This window comes from Cydia amplana, chromosome 11, assembly GCF_948474715.1.
Source record: "Cydia amplana chromosome 11, ilCydAmpl1.1, whole genome shotgun sequence".
NCBI lineage: Eukaryota > Metazoa > Arthropoda > Insecta > Lepidoptera > Tortricidae > Cydia > Cydia amplana.
Window position 1 is genome coordinate 5,414,338 of NC_086079.1, and position 24,690 is coordinate 5,439,027.

Below are 24,690 nucleotides of genomic sequence, written 5' to 3' on the forward strand. Positions count from 1 at the left end.
AACGGGTGATTGAATAAGTCAAAATTGAAATTTAATGAATTGACAAAAATTCCAACCAATTAAATACTGTGAGCTGTAGACCTAGCGTTACAGTAGGTATGTGAGCTGTAGACTTCGCGAACCCCCACAGCTCCGCCGTTTTTAAAGTAGGTATTCTAAAAACTGAAGTAACATAAATATATTTAATTATGTCAAGCGCTGGTGGCCTAGCGGTAAGAGCGTGCGACTTGCAATCCGGAGGTCGCGGGTTCGAACCCCGGCTCGTACCAATGAGTTTTTCGGAACTTATGTACGAAATATCATTTGATTTTACCAGTCGCTTTTCGGTGAAGGAAAACATCGTGAGGAAACCGGACTAATCCCAATACGGGCCTAGTTTACCCTCTGGGTTGGAAGGTCAGATGGCAGTCGCTTTCGTAAAAACTAGTGCCCACGCCAATTACTGGGATTAGTTGCCAAGCGGACCCCAGGCTCCTATGAGCCGTGGCAAAATGCCGGGACAACGCGAGGAAGATGAACATAAATATATTTAATTATAGAACCTGCTAAAAAAATCACGACAATCGATTAAGAAATGCGACCTAGGGCCCGTTTCTCAAAAGCTTGTAACTTGTAATACAAGTGGAACTACCTTTCTTACAAAAGCTGTCAAAAAGTGACTTCTACTTGTATTACAAGTTACAAGCTTTTGAGAAACGGGCCCCTGTAGACGAGAACATCGGCATACGAATGCGTTTTTGCTTCGCTTCACTCGGTCAAACAAATTATACCACCAAAAGGAATAATACAGTTTTTCTCTGATGTATTGAATTATATGGGACGTCCCACGGATAAAGGTACCTTATGGCGGTTGGCGCTTACGCTATTATTAACGCCGCTCCAATATACGTAATCGCCAGCCGCCATACGGTACCTTTTGCCGTGAAACGTCACATATTATTGCACGTGTAACACACGTACCTTTGTTGAACAATCCAACCCAACCTGAAGACTAAGAGCATCGTGCGCTCGCTTCATGAAACTTTAATGACGAAGGTGTATAGAAGTCGACAATCGATAAGTGACCAGTCGTGCCTTCACACGCTTCCATTTCCATGACGCCAAGGTTGACGTGACGGTATTCATTTTACTGTTCGGATTCTTGAGTTAATTTAATGTTAGATGTGGAAAATTGCGTAATTGTTTCCTGTATTTCATAAAATTTAATTTCGGGGACAAAAAGTCAAGGCGAGCTGTACCCCTACTGGTTTTAGTAATCAAATAACCGTTCAATAGTAGAATAGCTACTTCATAACTACATGAAAACACCAAAAATCGGCCTTAACTTCATGGAAATTAAAACTACATAATCAAACGACACCTCACACTACTTACATACGTCTAGTTTTTTGGATTCAGGCAAACAAAAACCTCATTCTGTCATTCTTAACAAATTAAAGTAACTTATTAGAAAAGTTTATAATAAACAAACTCACTTCTCTTGGCGGTGCCGAAGCCATCGTCATCGTGCCCATTGCACCTGTCGTCGTCATACCCATACTCCTTGAAACTGTCGAAGGAATACAGCTTGCCGCCTTTTCTAGACCTCCTTCAACAACTGGCGACTAGAGTCCTTCAAACTTACTCTTATTTACACACGAATCGAAAACAAACGTTCCACAAACGTCAAACCAATGCAAACTTTTCCAGTGAATGTTTATTTATTTACACAGCTCGCTATTGTCATGTAACAATGGGCTCGAATCGAAGTGAGATTTGCAGAATTGTGATTCCGAGATCGCGCGCGATCGCGAGCTGATGGTGGGCGGGAGTGCTCGTTAGGGCGGCCGCGTGTCGTCTGGCCGGGTTGCAGTCGCCCCTCTCGCCGCGCCGGCGCCCCAGAGGGTTCCTACCACTTACCGAACTCAAGCAAATCCTACTCTGAAACCAACCAGTTCAAGGTATCTTTCCGGCTATGCGTAGTTGCTACAGTTCTGCAGGTCACAGTTACATTAGTTTGTCTCAGAGTTTGAAAACCGTGCGCTCGGTAAGTACATAGAATGTATGACCAGAACTGTGTCAGCAGACGCGGCGCCCGTAGCACCCCGGCCTCCATGAATACACCTACATGCTTGACGCATCAATACATTCGTTACGGTATAGGATGCAAGGGAAATTGTACGTAATTGCTTACGCGTTTACGGGGAATGTCCGGGTGAAATTAAGGTGTTAAATGGAACATTGGAACACTTGCTCGTATTGGCTGGGGGATTCGGATTCTAGCTCTCCAGCGTCAATTCAGTCAAACATGTATAGTTTGATCCAAAATTAGTCTCATTTACATTTAAAATGCTCAGTTGTTATAGATCACATCACATCGTTTTTCTCAGAATCACGCATAAGTATGTACGGTATGTACCAGGGATGTTGCAGATGCCGATTTTTTGACATCCGCGGATGCGGATTTTTAAAGGCTCACATTCGCGGATGCGGATGCGGATGTCAAGATAGTACCATAAAAAACGTCAAATATTACATTTTAGTAATTTTTATTTCAAAAAACCGGCCAATTGCGAGTCGGGTTCGCGTTCCAAGGGTTCCGTACATTAAGTCCCACTCACGCTTGACTGCTCATTTCTAATAGGTTTTTTTGGTTAATGACTAAATTACCTAGCAGTCTAGCACTTACGCCGATGCTAAGACGTTCCTGTACCGACCTGTTCCACATCCGCATCCGCATTAAATCCGCATCGATTTTATGCGGATGCGGATGCGGACGCGGATGTTGAAAATAATGCGGAAGTTCCGCGGTTGCGGATGCGGATGCGGATATTCGCAACATCCCTGGTATGTACCTATTATTTTTTGGTGAAAAATACAATGCAAATCACGCATAAGTATGTACCTACGATTCTTTGGTGAAAAATGCGATTTAAAAGATTATTAGCTGTAAAGCTAATGATCTTTTAAATCGCATTTTTCACCAAAGAATCGTTATTTTTTATTTATCTTATGTTTAATATGAACTTAAAGTTATGTCTGTGGTCCTAGCGAACATGGACTCAAAATTGGAACCCATTCGCACTTATAGGTAAGGGACATTTTTGAAGTTAGCAACAGGCAATAGGGCTTTCTTTGAGTGAATATGAATATGAATGAATATTCTGTTGGGCTAAATTCAGCCAAAGTTCAGTTTACCTTCGTACTTTTTATTGAGAATATAATTGGTATATGTAACATTACGATCATCTTTACAGCCCGGAAACATAGCGGGAGCTACATAAAATACGACTTACACGCCTCTTCAATACGCGGTTTTATAGTCCACTCCAGTTCGCTCATAAACATTGGTATGATTGGATAGTAAAATTAGTTATCTTTACTTGAAAGTCTATTTACATTTGGGATTAATATACTTCGCAATTTTCGTCTACATTAAGGTATATAGTCAGTAAACTCGTTCGTTTTTTGATCTCCGAACGAAATCTAAACTTAGGAGATTTACGATTAAACAAATTCCGTTTAACAATGGGTAATAAAGGCAAAACACGTCGAGATAATGCTCATTATCTGCAATAGATTCACTCACTTAAGTATATTAGGTATGCCATAGTATTTATTTTAATATTCTATTAATAACAACGGCTAATTATTCACCTGAAACAACATTAAAATTATTTAAAGAACCTAGGTTACGTAATTTTGGTCGATTATCGCTCAATTTGCTTCAATCTGTTTCAAATATCGTCAATTGGGGAGAAACAAGTATTAAATTAACAACTAAAATTACGAGTGACCCATTTTTACTTAATTTTGATGTTTTAGGCTCATGGGAGTTTTGCTCTTTCAATAATCTTGCACAATACACAATGAAGTATGACACACAATTATGTTTTTACAAATAGATTATGTCACATATTTTTGTACGCTCTTTAAGCAAGATCTCATTGCAGTCGAGTGTACTCCGACAGATTGCTTTTGTTAAATTAATAACTAAAGTTGATTGAGGTATGAGTAAAACGTACGTTTAAATGGAAATGCTCTATAACAGATATTAAACGCGTTGGCTCAAACAGTCAAAGCAAATGTCCAACACATGCACCCGATTCTCAGTCAAATATAGCTAAATTAATCCTGACTTCCACTTTACGTATAGTTGGACTATCTACCGTTATTCACAACGTTTAACCACTAATTTGCAACAGACGAACTAGTATAAGACTGGTCTCCAACAGAAAATAGTTTTCACAAATCTCGGGGTCTAGTTTTACTGGGAATGATACTAACTGAGTGGGAAAAGTTTTGCAAATAGATAAGGTGTGCCGGGAAAGCTTCAGAGCTGTTGATTACAACTTTTACCAAGCAAGCTTTTTTTCAATTAAACCAGTATTATGTGATCTCAGATAACCACACTTTGGGTCAGATTCACCAACTATCTGGCATCGTAAAAATGTTTGCCAAAATGTTTTGTGTGAGAAATTTTACGTAGTTCGTTGAAGTTCTTGAGTGGCGACCGCCAACCGGGGGATGCTGCCAAAGTAGGCACACAACGAGATGAATAAATTGATTTGATGATTTGACAGCCTCCTAGCCTAGTCGGTAGTGACCCTGCCTACGACGCAGGAGGTCCCGGTTCGAAGCCTGGTAAGGGCAATTATATATTTGTGTGTTTATCACAAATATTTGTTCCAGAGTTATGGATGTTTTCTACGTACACTTATAACTCTTATAAGTACTATTCATATATATCTATGAAAAGGGACCTTATTGTCGATGGCGCTTACGCCGCACAGCGTCGCGCGGCATTGTATTATATCGGAGCATCGTTAATAATGGCGTGACCGCCATCGACAATAAGGTCCCTTTTCATAGATAAGGTCACATATTATGTGTAAAGTCGTCTAGTCTATACTAGTACCCACAACACAAGCTTTATTAAGCTTACTGTGGGACTAGGTCGATCTGGGGGCCAATTTTTGAAATTCGACCGCTCGATTTCGTGTATTTCGATCAGTAATATCTCCACAACTAGGCATGTAAATTCTACTAATGGAATTGAAAACGTGTGGTCAATACCATTAGATTACTAATTTCTATCGCTCGTATTTCAAAAATCAGCATTTCACCGTTTTCCTTCGATTTTCGAGTGACGAAATCGAGCGATCGAAATTCAAAAATCGGCCCCCTGTGTAAAATTGTTCTACAATATTTATTTATTTATAAATTAATCATCGGATAAATGTAGAAAACGAATAGTTGTCCTAGAAATTTCTGGGACAGGCCTAGGTAATTATAATTATGCTATGTTCAGCACTGGACATCTTTTCAGCTAATATTATTACGGAAACTATAAAAGATCTCCAGGTCAAGATATACTAGGGCCGTGGAAGTAGAGTAGATTCTAGACTGTGAATTAGGCAGCTGCTATCGTAAACGCAGATCGACCCCTGACATTTGAGCACATTACATTAAGCCAGTAACCTGGATATGTTATTTCAAACTGGGACAAGCAGCGCTTATATTAAAGCGAAAAATCTTGAGCTAGGTCAGCAAGATTCAAGATAAGAAATATTTCAAACTGAAATTTCTCAGCAATATGAGAGCAGTGTTAAAAACAGTGTTTTATTAAAAAAGTAAAATTTCTGAATGTGGTTTAATCTTTTTTGCAGTTCTCCCCTTGATTGTTTTTTGGAATCTAATTTCAGATAAAAAGTTATGCGAATGCTGAAAACTTTTTTCATTAGAGCATGTTTAGGTTTTCAATTTTCTCCAGCCAGGCAAGGTAGGTGTTTAAGCGTACCTACAATCAACTTTGAGCTTAATTGCATAAATGTAAAAACAAAAGAGTAGGTAAAGTTAGTTACTAAAGTTTTCAGTTTTACTTTCAAATTACGAATCTGTTTGTCAAGGTAGGTGTCCTACAGCTCTAACCTACCTATTCTGAAAATATACACAGATAAGTATCGATAAGCACACACTTTACTCGACATGTTTGTCTCACACTGCCTTCATACCAAACAACCGGTATTTATACCACTACTAGCGACCCGCCCCGGCTTCGCCCGGGTTAACAAATTATACATAAACCTTCCTCTTGAATACGCGTAATACCGCATCAAAATCCGTTGCGTAGTTTTAAAGATCTAAGCAAACATAGGGACAGACAGCGGGAAGCGACTTTGTTTTATACTATGTAGTGACGAAACCGTGTATGGAGACGCGACAATTTGTCTTCTCACAGCTTAGCAGTACTTAGTTCCCAAAGTTCGTGTAGACAGTTACTCGCACGTCAAGAAACCGTCATTCACTCAAGCATAAAAGCATATCCTACAGCAAGGCACATGTCATATTACAAGCCCCAGGGGAACAATAAGCCTGTACCTTCGCGGTTCATATGGAAATCGACATTTGATGTTTAAATCGCCTACCAAGCTCGGGCGAGACGAGCGCTCAAGCAAATAAAACGTATATTATCTCATCCCTCAAAGATCCTTCAAAGGGATAACTTCGCCTTTGTAGGTAAAGGTATTTGTATTTAGTAATAATAATAAATACCTACAAAGGCGTAAATACTATTTACCATTTCCTAATTGTATATTACTTCTATTATGTGTTTTGTACCATCAGCCGCAAAAGTGCATGGCGGCTTTATGAATGAATTCATGTACAGTGAGGTTTCTTCTTACTTCTACTACTACTACTAGGTACTACTCATTCTTCTTTTAAGTACTAAACTTAGATATTCTTTATTGCTAAAGTTTATGTACGTTGTGAGGGATAATATTTAATAATGGACTTCCTTGTGGTTCTGTCTTTAGTCGTACGTAGAGCTTAAACGGGCTTATAGGCTTTTGAAAGCTTTAATTGACTGAACCATCGGTTCTGCCCCCTTTTTAAGCAGTTATTACGGATTTCAAGATGAACTTTCAATTCGTCGTGGTTAAATTGGAACACAGAATTGTATCAATAAACGAAGATCGACGTTTGCCCGGATTCCGATCGATACTCGTAAATAATGTAATTCATGAATAATAGACACGCGAATCGCGAATCAAGCCACGGCAACCTTGACCTGGCTGTCTTGGAGTCCTTTAGCTTTATAAATTGCCAACGACGATCAATATAAATAACACGCCGCAGCACTCCTTTGGAATGATAAGACGAACTTACGCATACCTACACGCATAATGGGAGACGCATTGGATCGGCAATCCAAGGATGTGGGTTCGATCCCACATTGGCCAGAGTTGATCATCGTTGATTTTTTCATTGTGATTGACATCTGTATTTACAATTTATAGATCATAATGTTTACCTATGTTGTAAAGATTTCCAAGCAAAAAGGAATCTCCCACAGAGATAGCTAAGCGAATACCATTGCCAATAGACACCAGGAACACCAGAGAGGTTGTAAAGTGTAGTAATAGAACTTGCTAACTATGTAAACAAAAGTTACTAGTAATTTGACATTCAGTGTCAATTTTAGTATGGCGGTTTTTTTACATAGTTAGCAAGTTCTATTGAATGACACTTTAAGCGCATTGCCGACCTATAAGATAGGAGAACACTCATTTCTTTATGTTGTGATATATAACTTTTAATACCTAGACAAATACTAAAAGTAACAAATATCTTAGCAATGCATGTTGGCGAAAAACCATATTGTGCTACAAAATAATTAACAACACCAAATAAAAATATTATATACAAGATTTTCCTGTAAACTCATCTATATAAAGGATAATTTATAAGACATAGTCTCAGTTTTTATCATTATTCAAATATATGCTGAAGCTAGTGTAAAACTGATAATGTCATGCTTTCTCTCATGCCAGCGATGAATTAGGTTGCTGTCCCGTCCTAGCCCGTGGGACAGGTACTTGACATTAAATTTGATATTTGTGTACAGATATATCTGTACTATACATATATGTATAGTATGTGGTTTCCTCAGAATATTTTCCAAACTTACTTTACATAAAGCTAGTGGGAAAAATCAAATGAAATTTTGTACATTCATTCCTTGAAAATGTTTGATACAATAAACGGGTGGTTTAGTAAAATCCAAAACGGAAGACAAACTTATAACTAGTTTTTAGAATGATCAAAAAATGTAGTACTAAATTTTCCTGAAATATGAAATTAGCAAAACTGATTATGTTTTTGATATCCCCGTCTGTACTTGCACTGTAATTATAACAGTAAGAGTTAGCACCCAACGCAAAGAAGCGGTAAATGTAAATTTATCTCTCAAACGAAATGTCTAAACATAATCTAGGACACAACTAAAAATGCTTTCTAGACTAAACTAACAGTAACAATCAGTGGGTAGATGAATACCATCACTCAAAGCTATATTCCCTACATGTTAATAACGGTTTCTGATTACATTTATGAAAATTTTAATCACTGTTAATATATTAATGAGTTGATTTTATGGTTATAACCTTATAACATAATAAAAGTTAATGCCACAGAAAGTTTGAATTACACACTAAAAAGACAACAAAGGTGCTTGAGAAAGAGCCACAAATAGCCTGCTTCAAACGCCTGAATGAGAACATTTAGAAAAAACAATCATTGCCGATATTATAACCGTTGTTTTGCCCGTTACAAAATAGTAAATAGGTATGACAGGAACAAACTTACCTTCTTTGACATTCTTCGAAGATTGGGAAGATGACACTCCGGGTATCGTTTTATCAGTAGCACATTGCATTGTAATGTAGTCCGCTAACTTGTGCTTAATATTAACCCTCACCTAACAAATACAAGCATGTTTTTAACTTATAGTCGATTTTTTATAAATTCCACTATACACTCGCACGTCACGCGAAACGCGGCGGCCATTGCACATTCCGGTTGTAAATATCGCGCCACAGATTATAAAATATTAAACGGATTGACAGATTGTTATGTTGGTAGTGTATTTTAGTTTCATATTCTCTGGGGCTGTTTTATAAGCGCCTTTAACTTGCAAAGTCTCTCTCTAACGTTATTTGGTTAGAAAGAGACTTTCCATTTTACTTCAGGCGTTAATAAAACGCCCCCTGTTGTTTACTATACAAAAATTACAAAATGTTGCTTCGATATCTAATCTGTTTCTGGTGTTTGACATTTGACAGATAAGCAAAAAGCTTTGGCATTTTCACCGATAATTTTCTTTCAGTTTCAGTATTCGGGTCAAACAATTGTTAATGTATTCAAATTTTGCTGCCACGCATTGATGTTTTAATTCAGCTGTATCAAAATGATGCAGCACCAGTATTGGGTAACTAAGAAGACTGTGTTGAAAAAACTAGGAACCAAAGAAGACGAGTGTATAGTTTCGTCCGATGCCGAGTTAGACGCGAAATTGGAGTTGTTTCGATCAATATCAGATAGTTGTTTGCAATTACAAAGGGTTTTAGACCAATATCAGGAGCGTTTGTGCGTGTTAGCGCAAGAGGAGAACGCTTTAGGGAAGTTTTTGCGGGATTCGGGTAAGAATAATGATGCAGCTGGTAAACACATGGTGTCTGCTGGCAAGGCGATATCGTACTCGGGTCAGCAGCGTCTGTCTGTGAGAGGGCCTTTGTTGAGGTTGTACCATGAAGTAGAGACGTTTAGAGGGCGCGCAGTGAGCGATATGAGAGCGACGGTGTCTGCTATGGAGAAGGCTCGCATCGAATACAGGGCTGCACTGAGTTGGATGAAGTCTACGAGTGCGCAGCTGGACCCGGACACGGGCCGCGGACTAGACAACTTCAGGAAGGCCCAGAGACAAGTGCGAGAGAGCAAAAAGGTGTTTGATAAGCTGACACTTGATGTACTGCAGAAGGTAATGATATTGACAGTTTTGTTTCTTGTGTAGCTTAACCCTGCTGTATTGTAGTTACTACTTGTTGAATTTATTTTCTGACTCATATTTACTTTTTCCTTATAGCTCTAAAATTTAGGAAGTTAACTTTGTTTACAGCAAACTAGCTAGCATGTTGATTTTTCAAGTTCTGTACAAATCTAAAATTAATTTTACTATGTGATGTTCCATAGATACTGGTACCTTATGGCGGTTGCCACTTATGCGAATATTAACAATGCTCCAATACTAATGCAGTCATACACAACAAACAGTGGCGGATATGCCCTAAGGTGGAGTAGGCCGGCTAGATATTTGGGGTGGCAGTCTATATGATGGGTGCTGAGAAAAGGGTGGCTTGTGCTTGCTACAGGACCTAGGGCCTAGGGCGGCAAAGACTGTAAATCTGCCACTGGCAACTAAAGCACCAACCTCTATACCCTGTGGAATCTTTTCCTGTGGAACGTCATGTTTTGATCACATCTTAACTGAATAATTTCAATTTCAGATTGATCTTCTAGCTGCAGCCCGTTGCAACATGTTCTCCCACGTTCTAACAAATTACCAAAGCTCCTTTTTAACATTTGGCACAAAAGTGTCTCAAACGCTCTTGGCCACGGCTGACACAATGAACTCTAAGCCTATGTATGAGTTCTCTATACTTAAGGAATTGTCTCAAAACTTGGGGGAGGGAGAAGGAGAACAGAAACCAGAGGAGATAGTGCCGCAGGATAAGGATCAAATGCTATTTTTCCAGGTAAGAATAAATAAATTTTAGGTATAAAGCCAAAATGTCTAGAATATTGTTTCATATTACGAATAATTTATTTACGGTCTTCATGAGCCGTTCCACATTCGGTTAAAAGTATAAAAATAACTAGTGGCTCTGTGAGCTGTAGACCTTGAGAGCAAAACTTAAAACTAAATAAATGTATAGCTTTGCCATTTAAAAAAAAAATAAAAATAAACTCCTTAATCATCGAACATGATAAGACATACGAGAGCATTTAGCCCAAGCTGATACTGAGACCTTCGCTAATGATCGATCAATAAGATATGATATTTGTAGCAGAAACAATGTTCGAAAAAGTATAGTTTTTACTTTAACATTTTTATTGAATACAGGATGAATACAAAGATGACAACCAAAAGCCAAAACCAACAGAGCCCAAGAAAAGTGACCAAAGAGATGAGGCCAAACCTAACCCAGACAAAGTTGAGGCTCCGACAGATTTCACAAATCTTATAGACGTTGTGGAATCAACTGAAGAAAGTATCAGTGCTGATCTGGCCGGGTTGAGGATGGACTGTGGTGATGTGGCCGGTAACTTTGGGATGTTTATGCCTTCCCAGCTGTTACAGGTATTTATATTATTTAAACTTTATTTCATAGTACAAAACGCGGAATTTATTATATAAGGATAAGTCATTATCTACCAGTAAACTTCAAGGCGAAGCAGACTGATTTAGAGGTATGAGTGTCCAAACTTTTGGTTTTTTGCCGAGAGTCACGGCCAGGCCTTTGCTTCATTTTGCAAGCCAGATCTGGCCTGTGGTCCATAGTTTAGAGACGACCACGACATTGTACTTTTTTAACATTGCCTGACACAGTCTGACATGGTTTGACAATACTGACAGTTTTTTCCGTGCTTATTCACCAAAATCTAGAGTGAAATGGCTTATATCTTCATTCCCATCCGTTATCGGTAGTTCGTAGAAACAAAAAGATAAAATTTTATAACACTGATAACACTCACTTTCCGTTTTAATTCCATTTATTTTGATATTGATAACAAAGTCAATTAAATTGGCAAGTTACAATTATTTCATCTGTTTTGATTTTGATTAAGATCAATACGGATAAGTGTGGCTGTGGGATAAGTGGGGCTGGCCTTCACATTGGGGCCTGTTTAGAGTGTTTACACATTGAATAGTGTTTATTGCGAGTAGTGTACATTTGCCAATAAACGCAAGTAAAATACGAAAGTTTGAGTAAGATGTTTATTATTTCCTTATCATTCCAGGACATGAATGCATCAAGTTTAATGGAGGACACCCTCACACCAGTGAATCCTGAAAAGAGCCAGCCTTCCGAATCAACTGAGCCGAATGCTTCCAAACCAAAGATTAATCAGAAGAAGGAAGACAAAGCCGCTTGGTTCAAGCTCTTTGCAGAACTGGATCCTCTTGCGAACCCGGACAGCCTTTTGGGCTCCAATAATAACCAAAGTCATGCAGCTTAAGCATACAGTTCAAAGAGGTGGGAGACAAAGATTTTACTACATTTGATTTTTCACCTTGCTGCTGTATAAGTAAAGTGTGTTTTTGAACAATTGTTGTACAGTCAAAGAATTTAATTTGCGACCACATTGACAATCAATATGAAAGTCGCTAGAGACCTCATACTATTGTCACTGTGACAAAGTATAAAATGGGTAGGAAGTTAAATTATTTGACTGTACCTACTTGTTTTGATGCAATGTCTTGTCTGGCCATTGAGGGGTTTCTTGCAATAAGATATGGAAGTAAAGTAATGGTATAAATAAAATTGTATGGCTCTTAGTTCTATGGTGGTTCACGATTTTCTTCAGTGAATGTACCCGTATATTGTACCGTGGATTTTTTTTCTTGACCTTGATAAAAAATAAAATATACAGGGTGATATCCAATTGATGATCAATAATAGCTTATACCATGAATTAGTCATTGTCATTACATATTTCTAAAGTCTATTTTTTTATTCGGTAGACTGAAATGACAGTTAATAGTATGAAATGACATTTCATGTTCATACTATTAACTGTCATTTCAGTCTACCGAATAAAAAAATAGACTTTAATTTATTTTTCCTGAAGAAAACAAATTTAATAATGTTGCAAATTATTTTAAACTTTCAGAAATAATGTTTTTATTTTTTTATTTTTTTCCCTTATTCATTTCTCTCATTTTAATCCAATGTCATACTGAATATGTATAGTTAGTTAATATAAAATGTACTTTGTTGTATTTGTCTTCTTATTATTATAGTATTTTTCTTGTTATTATTCTCACATGTAATAGTTTCGGTATGACATGAAATTAAACATCCATTCAGACTATAGTGTTTATAAATGAATATATTCTAATTAATATTGGTCCAGTAGTTATAAGATGACTTTTCGAGAATGTTGTTTGCGCTGTCCATTTTAAAATTACAACTCATCTCTTCATAATCTCTACAGGCGCTTGTAAACTATATTTTGGTGTAAAACTTTTTTTTCTGTATCCACGGCCGTAATATAAAATCAATAATCGCTAGAATAAAATATGTAATGGGTCATCCATTAATTACGTCACACGAATTTCTAGGTTTTTTGACCCCTCCCCCCCTCCTTGTCACACTTGGTCACATTTGGCAAACCCCTCCCCCCCTAGTGTGACGTCACATTTTTTCTACGAAATCGCCAAATCGAATTAAGTACCTAAGTATTATTAATATTTTTACAAAATATTTATGACGATATAAATATTAGTAATTTTATAACCCAAAACTGCTTAGGAAAGAAAATTTAACGAATAAAAACGATTATCGTTTTAAAGACTTATTATTTAAATGTACAGCGAATAAAATAATTTAAATAAATTTTCGGTTACTGATGATTTGATGAAGTTAAAGTGACGTCACAAAGTTTGTGTCTCCGCCCTCCCCCATGTAACAATATGTCACATTTTTTTGACCCCCTCCCTCCCTCTAAACGCATGATGTAATTAATGGATGACCCCTAATTGGTGGTTTACGTCGAAAATAAAGTCGGCTTTGTAGCCTTCATTCAGCAGCTCAATAGTCATAACATAAATGCCATTACAAATTATTGTATAATTAATTGTTGTCTCAAAAACTTGTATTTCTGTCACATGACTCAGAAAGACAAGAAACACACATACAGTGACAGTTTGACCTAAGACTTGACAATAAGTATTCTTAATATTTTATTTCAATTCCATATCTAGTCAAAAAGCGCTGGTGGCCTAGCGGTAAGAGCGTGCGACTTTCAATCCGGAGATCGCGGGTTCGAACCCCGGCTCGTACCAATGAGTTTTTCGGAACTTATGTACGAAATATCATTTGATATTTACCAGTCGCTTTTCGGTGAAGGAAAACATCGTGAGGAAACCGGACTAATCCCAATACGGGCCTAGTTTACCCTCTGGGTTGGAAGGTCAGATGGCAGTCGCTTTCGTAAAAACTAGTGCCCATGCCAATTACTGGGATTAGTTGCCAAGCGGACCCCAGGCTCCCATGAGCCGTGGCAAATGGCCGGGACAACGCGAGGATGATGATCTAGTCAAAATGAGCACCTATGCATTTGATTTACGTAGAACGCAATTTTTTGTGGGATAGGGAGCGTCTCATTAGGTAATATAGATCCATCAATTGCAAATACATTCCTTACTTGGGTAATATACTTGGTCAACCAGATCTTGACAGTAGAAAAAGGCGGCAAATTTGAAAAATGTAGGCGCGAAGGGATATCGTCCCATAGAAAATTTGGATTTCGCGCCTTTTTTTACTGACAAGATTTGGTTGACCAGCTATACTTGTATAAGTATTAGTATATTTTAGACGTATTCTAATGCTAAAAAAACTATCAACGAAATCATTGTCATCAACCCAGTGTACTTAAGTATTTAGTTATTAAATATGTATGCTATTTTCTGCACGTGTCTTAAAATGTATCATACTTACCTATTTAGACACAGGCAATCCAAGTCATTCTTGGTTGAGTTATCAACATTCCTTTTATTTTAGCTCATAGTTCAATATCGTTACATTTGTATTTTAGTGTTAGATTAAGTAAGATGCTGCTCTCTTATTTTACCAAAGCAAATTATATTTTCAACCTTAAAAAGTTTCTACCAAAGATCTGACCATGTTTCTGGTACCGTACATTCCAAAATAATAAGATTATTTTTTGTTTATTTTTAGAATTTAAGACAAATTATATTAAACCAAATATTTTACAAAATTGTATTCATGTGTTTTGCACTTACTTGATTTTATTATATTAATTATACAAACAAAATGTACTTATGATTATGAAATATACGTAGGTATCTGTCGTATGTGTTATAGCTTTGTCATTTTTGTTTTGTGATTTATCTGAAAAAAATAACAAATTATATATCTCATTGAAGTTGTTTTATTATATATTGTGCAGTTGATAAATACTTTATGTCTCTCCTAAAATCTGATCTTAGAGAAATTGCCGCTATGCTTCATTAGATGATAATGTCACTAGACGATTTTTTATTAATATGAGGATTGTACCAATCGAAAGTATGATTTGTCTTCCATTCCAAAACCATCCTGTATGGTCAGTGCAACCAAGACATGTAGAAATGAACTAGAATATAATTATGACTATAAACGGAAATAGGTAGTAGTGTGATGTGGGATAAAGAAAACAGACAGCAACATGGATAAAATGAAAAAATTTTGCTTGCATGGTCGAAGCAAGCCAAGATAGAAACATTATATACAGAATACTACAGCAATAACATATATGTGACATCCCACGGATAAAGGTACCTTATGGCCGTTGGCGCTTACGCTATTATTAACGCCGCTCCGCCGCCGCGCGCTATTATTATTGCGGCGCTATGCGACGTAAGCGCCAACTGCCATAAGGTACCTTTTGCCGTGGAACGTCACATATAATACCTAACAACCGATAATAAGAAGTATTTATACGTGTAAATGAAGATTCCGTAATATTCCGTATGAATAAATGGTTAGCAAAAATAACTCTCTTCGCCAGCGGTAAAACACCAGCCCAGCATGCTTCTATTATTTATTATTAACCTAAGATGGCATGGTATACTATATGTTATGGGCCCCAGCTCTAAAATTTAAAAGGTTGCCTCTTAAATCTAAGACCTATATAATTTTGTTTCCTCCATAAAACGTAGCGACCAGAGACCAGAAAATGTGCTAAGTACTACTAGAATAACGCTATCTTAAGAACACTCCGTTTTTTTGTGGCGAATCTGTTGGATTATTATTTAACGACCACTTTTGTTTCAAGACGTGGATATCTGGGGGTCTACCGCGAATCCTGAAATTCGCAACTTGCGGGGATCTTTCTCTTTTACTCCAATGAAGGCGTAGGACGTAGGTACGAGGGTAATTTGATAAGTAACTTGTTTCGCCTACGTATAGATGGCGTTGGCGTCAACTCTGTATGTATTGATTTAGTTTAGTAATTAAACATATTTAATATGTGGCGTCATGTCATTTTTGGCAGGAATTTGACATTTGACAGTAGTTCAAACAAAACTGGTCTGAGTTACGCGGGAAAATGGAGAAAATTGGAATTCGTGGAGTTTTTCAGTTCTTTTTTTGGAAGGCAAAACTGTGAAACAAATCCATAAAAGGATTTTACCTACGTTGGGTAGTTCGTGTCCTTCCTAGGGAACGATTTGACTTTGCGTAAATGAGTTTAAGCGAGGCAGGACATGCATTAAAGATGCACCTCGCCCTGGAGTCCCGAAAACAGCACTTTTACTCGAAATCATCGATAAAATCCATGATTTAGTTTTAGCCGACCGAAGATTGAAAATACGCGAATTAGCTGAAGCCACAAACATCTCTTCTGAGTGCATTTATTTTACACGACGATTTGCACAAGAAAAAGCTTTGTGTAAGGTAAGTGCCGCGATTACTGACTCCAGAACAAATGCGTATTCGCATGTGAACATCTAATGAAGATTTGCAGGTGTTTAAAAAAAATCCAACAGATTTTATTCGCCGTTTTGTTACTATGGATGGAACCTGGATCCATCACTACATCCCGGAGACGAAACATCAGTCGAAACAATGGGCTGGTCATGGTGAGCCAACTCCAAAGAAAGCCATATGCATTCCGTCTGCTGGAAAGGTGATGGGGTCTGTGTTTTGGGACGCAAAGGGATACTTTTAATTGCCTACCTGGCCAAGGGAAAAACTATAACTGGAGCATACTACGCATCACTTTTGGATCAGTTACAGGCGGCAATAGCTGAAAAACGTCCAGGTTTGGTAAAAAATAATGTGATTTTTCACCATGACTACGCTCCGGTGCATTCAAGTCGTGTCGCTGCACAAAAATTGTCGGAGTTACGATTGGAACTTCTTCCACACCCTACTTATTCACCAGATTTGGCTTCGTCGGACTATCACCTCTTCCCGAAACTGAAAACATTTCTCTTAGGGCGAAATTTTAAGTCCGATGAGGAGGTTATAGGTATGGGAGGTCAATGCGTATTTCGAGGCCCTTGAAGAAACGCACTTCCGTGAAGGCATAGAGAAGTTGCAGACTCGTTGGGACAAGTGCGTAGAACTTCGGAGGGGTTACGTAGAGAAATAAAATAAATACATTTGCAATATTATTATTTTTTGATATGAAACCAAGTTACTTCTCAAACAACCCTCGTAAGTAATTAGAGTGACAGAGAAAGATGCCCGCAATTTCCGAACTTCGATTTTCGCAGTCATAGCCCAGTTTAATCAATGTCAGGTTATGAAGATGTTACCAATAGGCGTGGCATACGATAACTCGACCTGGAGAGCTACCACGATTCGAAGACTTGCCGTATTCGAGATAATACGATTTTCGATTGACAGTCTGTCTCATCATGTACGGGTCTCTGGTATTCAGTTTAGCAGCGTACAATGTACGGCCGTTAAGTGCAGCGAAATTTATAGCTGTAACTATCTGTGCTGAAATGCAGGAGCAACGTAATTTACCTTCGCTGTGCTCCCATTACCCGAGGCGAGGTCTAAAAATTGCTTTGAGCAAGGATTTTTATTTATTTATGCCGGCAATTCATGATATAATCATTTAAGTAATAGGTTTACAGATGAGGGTCTACCATGTCTACCATTGTCCATTAAATTTTATTTTTGGACGTAGGGCCCTTGTGTGTCTGTCCGTCCTATCCATGTCCTATCACAGCCAATTTAGATACTTCGAAGCTACTGGCTGGACCGACTTAGTTGAAATTTGTTACACTTCCTTGGGTAGGTACGCATCGCTCGCTCAGACAACGTGAAAGGAAGAGCTTCACTCCTACCCTACCCTACCCCTACCGCCCTTCTATAAGTGGAGTAAGTGCGTGAGAAAAATGAATTAGGCCCCATTACGAGCGCTTTTTCAACGTGCGTTAAAATTAAAATGGAAAATTTTTAGAAAAAATAATCATCTTTTAAGTTCCTAATGAAATATTATAGTAATACATGCTAGCCAACATATCAACGTAGCTTCATCAATTTAATGTCCACACGGTTAATATTTTGTAATCTGTGGGAGGTGACAGTTGACAGTCAATAGTGATGTCCAAAATACATACATAGAAAGTATACCTATATCGACAAACGTGAATCGGACACCGGAAGCATTTTGTCATTTTGACGTCCAACGTAATTATAATTACGATTGGTTTTAAAGTCTGTTTTTTTCACTATTTAACAACGGTCAAAACTCATATTAACGAAGTCAAAAATATAAAGAAATAGCTTAAATAAAATAGCACCAGATACTGAATTTTTGACAAGAGTAAAGTATTCTTTTTTTTTTTTTTTTTTATACCACATAGGTGGCAAACAAGCATACGGGCCGCCTGATGGTAAGCAGTCACCGTAGCCTATGGACGCCTGCAACTCCAGATGTGTTACATGCGCGTTGCCGACCTTTTTTTAAAAACCTGTACACTCCTTTTTTGAAGAACCCCATATCGTAGACCCTCGGGAAAACCTCGGAAGGGAGCTCATTCCACAGCCGGAGCGTCCGCGGGAGGAAATTCCTCTTAAACCGCACAGTACGCGACCATTTAGGTTCTAGGGTGTGTGGATGAACACCCTGCCGATGGCGAGCGGTGCGGTGATAGAAAGCTGCCGTTGGCATCATGTCAAACAATTCTTCAGAGCACAGCCCATTGTACAAGCGGTAGAACACACATAAGGAGGCAAGGTCTCTCCTCAGACTTAAAGGTTCAATACCGCTTGTGAGTTTGGGATCATCGACGATTCGTACAGCGCGCCTTTGGATTGAGTCGAAGGGTCCAAGCTGGCATCCAGGTGCTCCTGCCCAAAGGTGACAGCAGTACTCCATATGGGGTCTGACTTGCGATTTATAAAGCAGCAGTCTTTGCCCCGGAGTAAAGTATCGCCTCGCTTTATTGAGCACACCGAGTTTTTTCGATGCCAGCTTAGCCTTACCTTCCAGGTGGCTACGGAATTGGACGTCACTGGAGATGTCGACACCAAGGATCCCAATACTCCCTGACATGGTAAGGGCTGTGCCTTGGAACTGTGGGACCACAGTAAATGGGGTTTTCTTAGCGGTGAAGGCGCAAACTTGTGTCTTGGTGGGGTTGAATCGGACTAAATTGTCCCGACCCCACACCGAAACTCTGGATAGAGTGTTCTCAATGTCCGACACAAGCTTTTCACGACTCTCAAGCACCACAGAACGAGGGATGTTGGCACGGCCTGTGTAAAAGGCATCCCCAGTACTGTCGTCCGCATAGCAATGAATGTCGTCGATAGACAACATGTCATTGATGTGCAGCAAGAACAGCGTTGGGGATAGCACAGAACCTTGCGGGACGCCAGCGTTAATGCCCATGCTATCGGAGCAGCTTCCGTCTACTACAGCTCGTATGCGTCTGCCGGACAAAAAGCTAGCGATCCACTTGCACAGTCCCTCCGGCAATCCATAACATGGTAACTTCGACAGGAGACCCCGATGCCAGACCCGATCGAATGCCTTCGCTATATCTAGGCTGACTGCCAATGCCTCGCCTTGACTCTCAATGGCCGAAGCCCAGCGGTGTGTGAGATACACTAGAAGATCACCAGTCGAGCGACCGTGGCGAAAACCATACTGGCGGTCGCTGATCAGATCGTGTTCTTCTAGGTATCTCAGGAGCTTTGCGTTAATTATACGCTCCATGACCTTGGAGAGAAGGGAGGTAATAGCGATAGGCCTGTAATTCGATGGGTCCGATCTATCGCCCTTTTTAGGCACAGGGTGCACAAGGGCCGTCTTCCACGAAGATGGAACATGCCGTTTGTCGCTAGAGAGTGTGAAAAGACGCGCCAACACGGGACACAACTCAGGAGCACACCGCTTAAGCACAAGAGCTGGTATGCCGTCTGGCCCGCTCGACTTATGGACGTTCAGAGATAGCAACTCCCGCCGAATATCCCTCTGCGTGAATGAGATTTCTGGCATGGAGTATGCGCACCGCGGGGTGGTGGGCGGCACGGCGCTACCGTCGTCGTTCAGGGTCGAGTTCGAGGCAAAAAGAGTACCAAGCAGATCGGCTTTCTCTTTTGCACTGTGGGCCAGATCACCATCAGCTTTCCGCAGTGGTGGTAGAGACGACTGACAAAAATTTCCCTCGGCAGCTTTGGCGAGCGACCAGAACGCGCGACTCCCAGTGGGGTAATCCGCTAGTTTCTCACCAATTCTGCCGACGAAATCGTATTTGGCCCTGGCAATGGCTTTTTTACTGAACCTCGAGGCAGCGTTTAATTTGCGTTTCACATCAGAAACTTTCGGATCGTTATTAGCTACGGCCTTGGTCCAAGCCCTGTAAGCGGCTTGCTTACGAATCGTAGCTTCTTTACAGGGCCGATTAAACCAAGGACGTCGCTTTGCTCCCGCAGCTATTACCGAGTTGGGAATGAAACAATCCATTCCCAGCAGTATTGTCTCGGCAACATTCGCTGCGCAGGGATCAGGATCTTCTGATGTGAAGCAGAGCTGCCTCCACGGGTACGAAGCGTAGAATTCACGCAGTCCGTCCCAATCTGCTGACTTATATTGCCACACGCGTCGCGAGCTAGTTGGCCGTGGTGGATCGGGCCGCGCGCATGGTGCCTGAGTCCGGACGAGACAGTGATCGGACGAACCGAGAGGAGCATTCACTGAAACGGAATATCCGTCCGGGCGTGTGGTCAGCAGGAGGTCCAGTAAAGAGCTCGTATGATCCTCAATGTCTGGTATTCTCGTGGGAGAATGTACCAGTTGCGAGAGTCCATAGGCCAGAGAAAATTCATGAGCAGACCTCCCCGCGTGGTCGGTGGACCGGGAACCAAGCCACTCAACGTGGTGGGCGTTGAAGTCCCCTAAAATCACCAGCTCTGCGGAAGGGTACTGCTCTAGAAGTTTGTCAGCCGTCAATTGTAGGTGCTCGAAAAGCCGGGTTGTCTCCGTGTTTCCGCTATGAGACCTGTATAGGCACGCGTAGACACGAGTGTGGCCGCTGTAGTCCACACGCACCCACAGAACTGATAGGTCCCTGTCTTCAAAGGCATGGAGGCGGCGACAGCAGACCCCCTGCCGCGCATACATGCATACACCAGCGTGTCTCATGAACTTGTGTTCAAGTGTATAGCCGGGATATAGTAGGTATGCAGTGTCCGCCGGGCAGGATATCTGCGTCTCCGTTAGAAATAGGATGGTCGGCTGCGCAGATTCCAGGTGGTAATGCACTGCGCTCAAATTTGAGTGCAGTCCCCTGATATTGCAGAAGTCCACTTGTGTGGAAGGGGATGCCGCCGAGAAACCATTTCTTTTTCTACTCTTATTTGCCATGTTTTGTTGAGTGTACAAAGAGGATTCGGGGTGTTGACGGCTTAAGGGACAATAGAACGGAACAGATCTGCCAAAGGGATATGTAGGGTAGTGCGGTTTACAGGCACGGCGTACGGAAGGGCCCCCGGTCCCCCCCTGGTGTAGCAGCCGGGTCCACTCCGGTCTCCTTCTCCGGCACGACTACTACATCAAGGATTTTACGCGAGGTTGGTGGTTCAGCCTCCCAGGGCGGAGATTAAGTAATCCCTGGGTTCGGGAACCCTACTGACCTGCGGGCGGCCAGCGGACAGCCGTTTCACCGGGTCTCCCTGATAGCCGCACCTGTACTCCGCGTCCACACAGACCAATGACAGTACCGTGAGTTCCGTAGGTCCCCCGTCGTCAACACACGGCACCCTCGTTGAGCTCTGGCAACCTTACTCACCAGCAGGAACACAACACAAGAGTAGGGTCTAGTGTTATTTGGCTGCGGTTTTCTGTAAGGCGGAGGTACTTCCCCAGTTGGGCTCTGCTCTAGATCTGGAATAACATCCGCTGTGCTGCGCCCTACCACACAAAGCGAGATGACACTCACCATGCCCATACCTCTCTTTTGGACGTAGTTTAAGGACATACCCGGGTCCCAAGTATTCTTTACTTATAAAACTAAAAGGCGGATAATTTGATAAATTTATCCGCGAAGTGTCGTTCTTCCAACAAAATTAGATTTTCGCGCTTTTTTCTACTGACAAAGTGGGTTTGCCAAAGTATAATTCCAAAGAGGCGAATAAGTAAAGTTTTTTTAACGTATATTGTTTGCCAAACTTATACATACATATAATCGTAATCATTGTCGATAGCTGTAATAACTTATTGAGTAGGTACATCCTTGTTTCGTTTTTTTTTTCTTAATTGACACTTGGTGTTTAAAGTCGAAATTGTCAAAAATTCATTCATTAGTGTTTGAACAAGTGAAGCGGATGTCATAATTTTCATACAAAAACAAATTTAAATTTCACTATTGTCGATTGTTACTCGTTTAATGTGTTTATGTGTAGGAATATTAAGCACATAAATTAAATAAAAATGTTAAATTCATGTAAGTGCCTGAAATATATACAAATGTACATGCGTTTTGTAATATAATATTTTTTCGTTTTCCGGGGTTTAATACCAACATTATTTACAGTTTTTAGAGGCCTATTGGGCACTGAAGAGTCGCCGACAAAGGTAATAGAAGTGCGTTCAGACAATTACGTTTCAAGGCCGATACATTACAGAGAAGATTCCATGTTATTATACGGCCCTAAAATCCAGGATAGCAAGAATAATTCTAAGGACAAATATTTTGAAATTATTCTATACAAGCCATTCACAGAGAGCACACATCAAATGTACAGGTATTGACTTTAATTATCTATTGTCAAATGATGATGTCAATTTGATGAAATGCAGTCAACTTTGTGCATAGCTAATGCTCAATAAGAAAACTGATTTATAATAGAGGCATCATAAATACTTGTGTTGTTCTTTTGCACTTATTTATTTAAACTTTATTGCACAAAAGAACATCTATACAAAAGGCGAACTTAATGCCATCAGGCTTTCTCTACCAGTCAACCTTAATGCAAAGCAGAAAAGATTGTGTCTGAGAAAATATTTCTCTAGTTACTAGAAGTCTCAGTGTAATATTTTTAAATGGAGCTGCGATCCATCATGATTTCCTAGGTTTTCTTAGTTTCTGTTTTTGATATGCTTTTGATTAAAACTTAGACTCTTCTTGGATCTGGTTAAAATAGACGGTTTTTGTTTAAGTTCCTGTTAAAGTCTATTTGTAAAGAGAAAAGTCGTGGAATGTATTGGGCCCACAGACAAGACATCCTCTAGACTGAGCATAGTAACGCTACCCCCTCTGCCACAAACATACGGAAGTTTTACTCCATCTTCGAGTCAAAGTGTCTTTGTGTGACGTCCGTGTCTTTGAACGGACCAATCACGGCACGGGACTCGCTCACCTCGTCCCCCGCACCCCAGTATTTTTGGCAGCATTGGTTTCATAAGATAATTGCTCTCCGTCTAGAGGATTCCTAGTCTATGATTGGGCCCTATACATTCCAGGACTCTTCTCTTTCCACACAGACTAAAAACAATTTTATTTCTGAAATAACAATAATTTATATTGGGAAAAAATGCAATTTCACAGAAATAATTAGGAATATTTTCACTGTTTGTTCAGTGTTGGCAACATATGTGATGGTGACCCTATTCGTGACTAAGCTTAACTTGAAATGGATGATTAACCGATCTTATCATTGTTATTCTTTTTCCTTTTGTAGCCTGTTCCGATCAGAAAGCCAAGAAATTGCAGAGGAGAAGTTTATTGTGTACAAAGAGAGAATACCAGTTTACATCAAAATAACTAAAGAAGTAAGTATAAATGAAAGTTTTACAAATAAGTAATTAAATTATGATTTTAATGTATGTAAGATTCTCCTTGCAACTTCAAACATGTTAGTTATTGGCTTAAAAATTGAACATTACAGTCACCATCAGATATTTCGGAGCGGCCAAGGTGTTCATAAAATCTGAACATGCACTCTAGCGCCTTAACAATAGATAGAGGCGTGTTCAGATATTTGTGGGCACCTTGGCCGCTCCGATATATCTGGTGGTGACTGTACCTGGTCTATCAGATCAGTCAGCTTTCATGCATATTTAAAAGTATGAAAATAGTGCAGTTATACTAATATTTCATGCTGTATAACTTATACAGCATGAAATATTATTGAAATCATATGGGAAGAAGCTAATACCATCAAATCGCTCTTTGACCTATAAATAATATAAATGTTTCCTTAACATTGCTCTTATCAGTAATCATAATCAGTGTCATTTTATAGAATAAATAAGATAGTTGTATCACTATTTATACAAGATATGAATTGACTAAATTAATAGTAGGGATTATTTTCGACAGTATAACTAGTTAACTAGGTACTGTTCTTTTTAAATAATTTCCAATTGGTATTTTGGGATTATTCTATAGAAATGTACTAGTAATCATATAAGAGTTCATATAAGTATAATTTACACATTTTATTGGTGACCCTGATGATCCAATGAAAATAGATGTGATATTACGAACTCTTGTCTTAAAATAAAGAAAATCATAATATTCATAATTAAATGCATACATATTTTTTTATTTCGAATTCTATGTCTTGGGCTTGGAATTTTAACCCAAAGCATCTTGACATATTTAGGTATTAGTCC

The 24,690-nt window shown here is 39.5% G+C and overlaps 3 protein-coding genes across 3 annotated transcripts in view; 2 read left to right on the top strand and 1 right to left on the bottom strand.

Moving 5' to 3' along the window:
* LOC134652311 (cyclin-dependent kinase 14) overlaps positions 1-8,846 on the bottom strand; it is a 132,944-nt gene extending 124,098 nt beyond the window's left edge. Inside the window, exon 1 of the mRNA XM_063507483.1 lies at positions 8,629-8,846. Coding sequence (XP_063363553.1) covers positions 8,629-8,698 — 70 coding nt within the window. The 5' untranslated portion in view covers positions 8,699-8,846. The remainder of the gene's footprint in view (positions 1-8,628) is intronic.
* Positions 8,847-9,078: 232 nt separating this feature from the next.
* LOC134652393 (islet cell autoantigen 1) lies at positions 9,079-12,109 on the top strand. Its single transcript, XM_063507570.1, has 4 exons — positions 9,079-9,799; positions 10,326-10,574; positions 10,943-11,179; positions 11,842-12,109. The coding sequence occupies exons 1-4, from the start codon at positions 9,230-9,232 to the stop codon at positions 12,058-12,060; spliced, it is 1,275 nt and encodes a 424-aa protein (XP_063363640.1). The 5' UTR covers positions 9,079-9,229; the 3' UTR covers positions 12,061-12,109.
* A 10,251-nt stretch (positions 12,110-22,360) lies between these two features.
* The window catches only part of LOC134652312 (85/88 kDa calcium-independent phospholipase A2), a 41,313-nt gene continuing 38,983 nt past the window's right edge, over positions 22,361-24,690 (top strand). The window contains exons 1-3 of the mRNA XM_063507484.1: positions 22,361-22,516; positions 22,607-22,817; positions 23,754-23,844. Coding sequence (XP_063363554.1) covers positions 22,504-22,516; positions 22,607-22,817; positions 23,754-23,844 — 315 coding nt within the window. The 5' untranslated portion in view covers positions 22,361-22,503. The remainder of the gene's footprint in view (positions 22,517-22,606; positions 22,818-23,753; positions 23,845-24,690) is intronic.

What these genes read in the sequence shown, in the direction of transcription:
- LOC134652393 (XM_063507570.1), top strand. Translation starts at nt 9,230, where the DNA reads ATGATGCAGCACCAGTATTGGGTAACTAAGAAGACTGTGTTGAAAAAA. An exon ending in ATCAAATGCTATTTTTCCAG is followed by an intron (nt 10,575 to 10,942) that starts GTAAGAATAAAT and finishes TATTGAATACAG; the next exon opens with GATGAATACAAAGATGACAA. An exon ending in TGCCTTCCCAGCTGTTACAG is followed by an intron (nt 11,180 to 11,841) that starts GTATTTATATTA and finishes TTATCATTCCAG; the next exon opens with GACATGAATGCATCAAGTTT.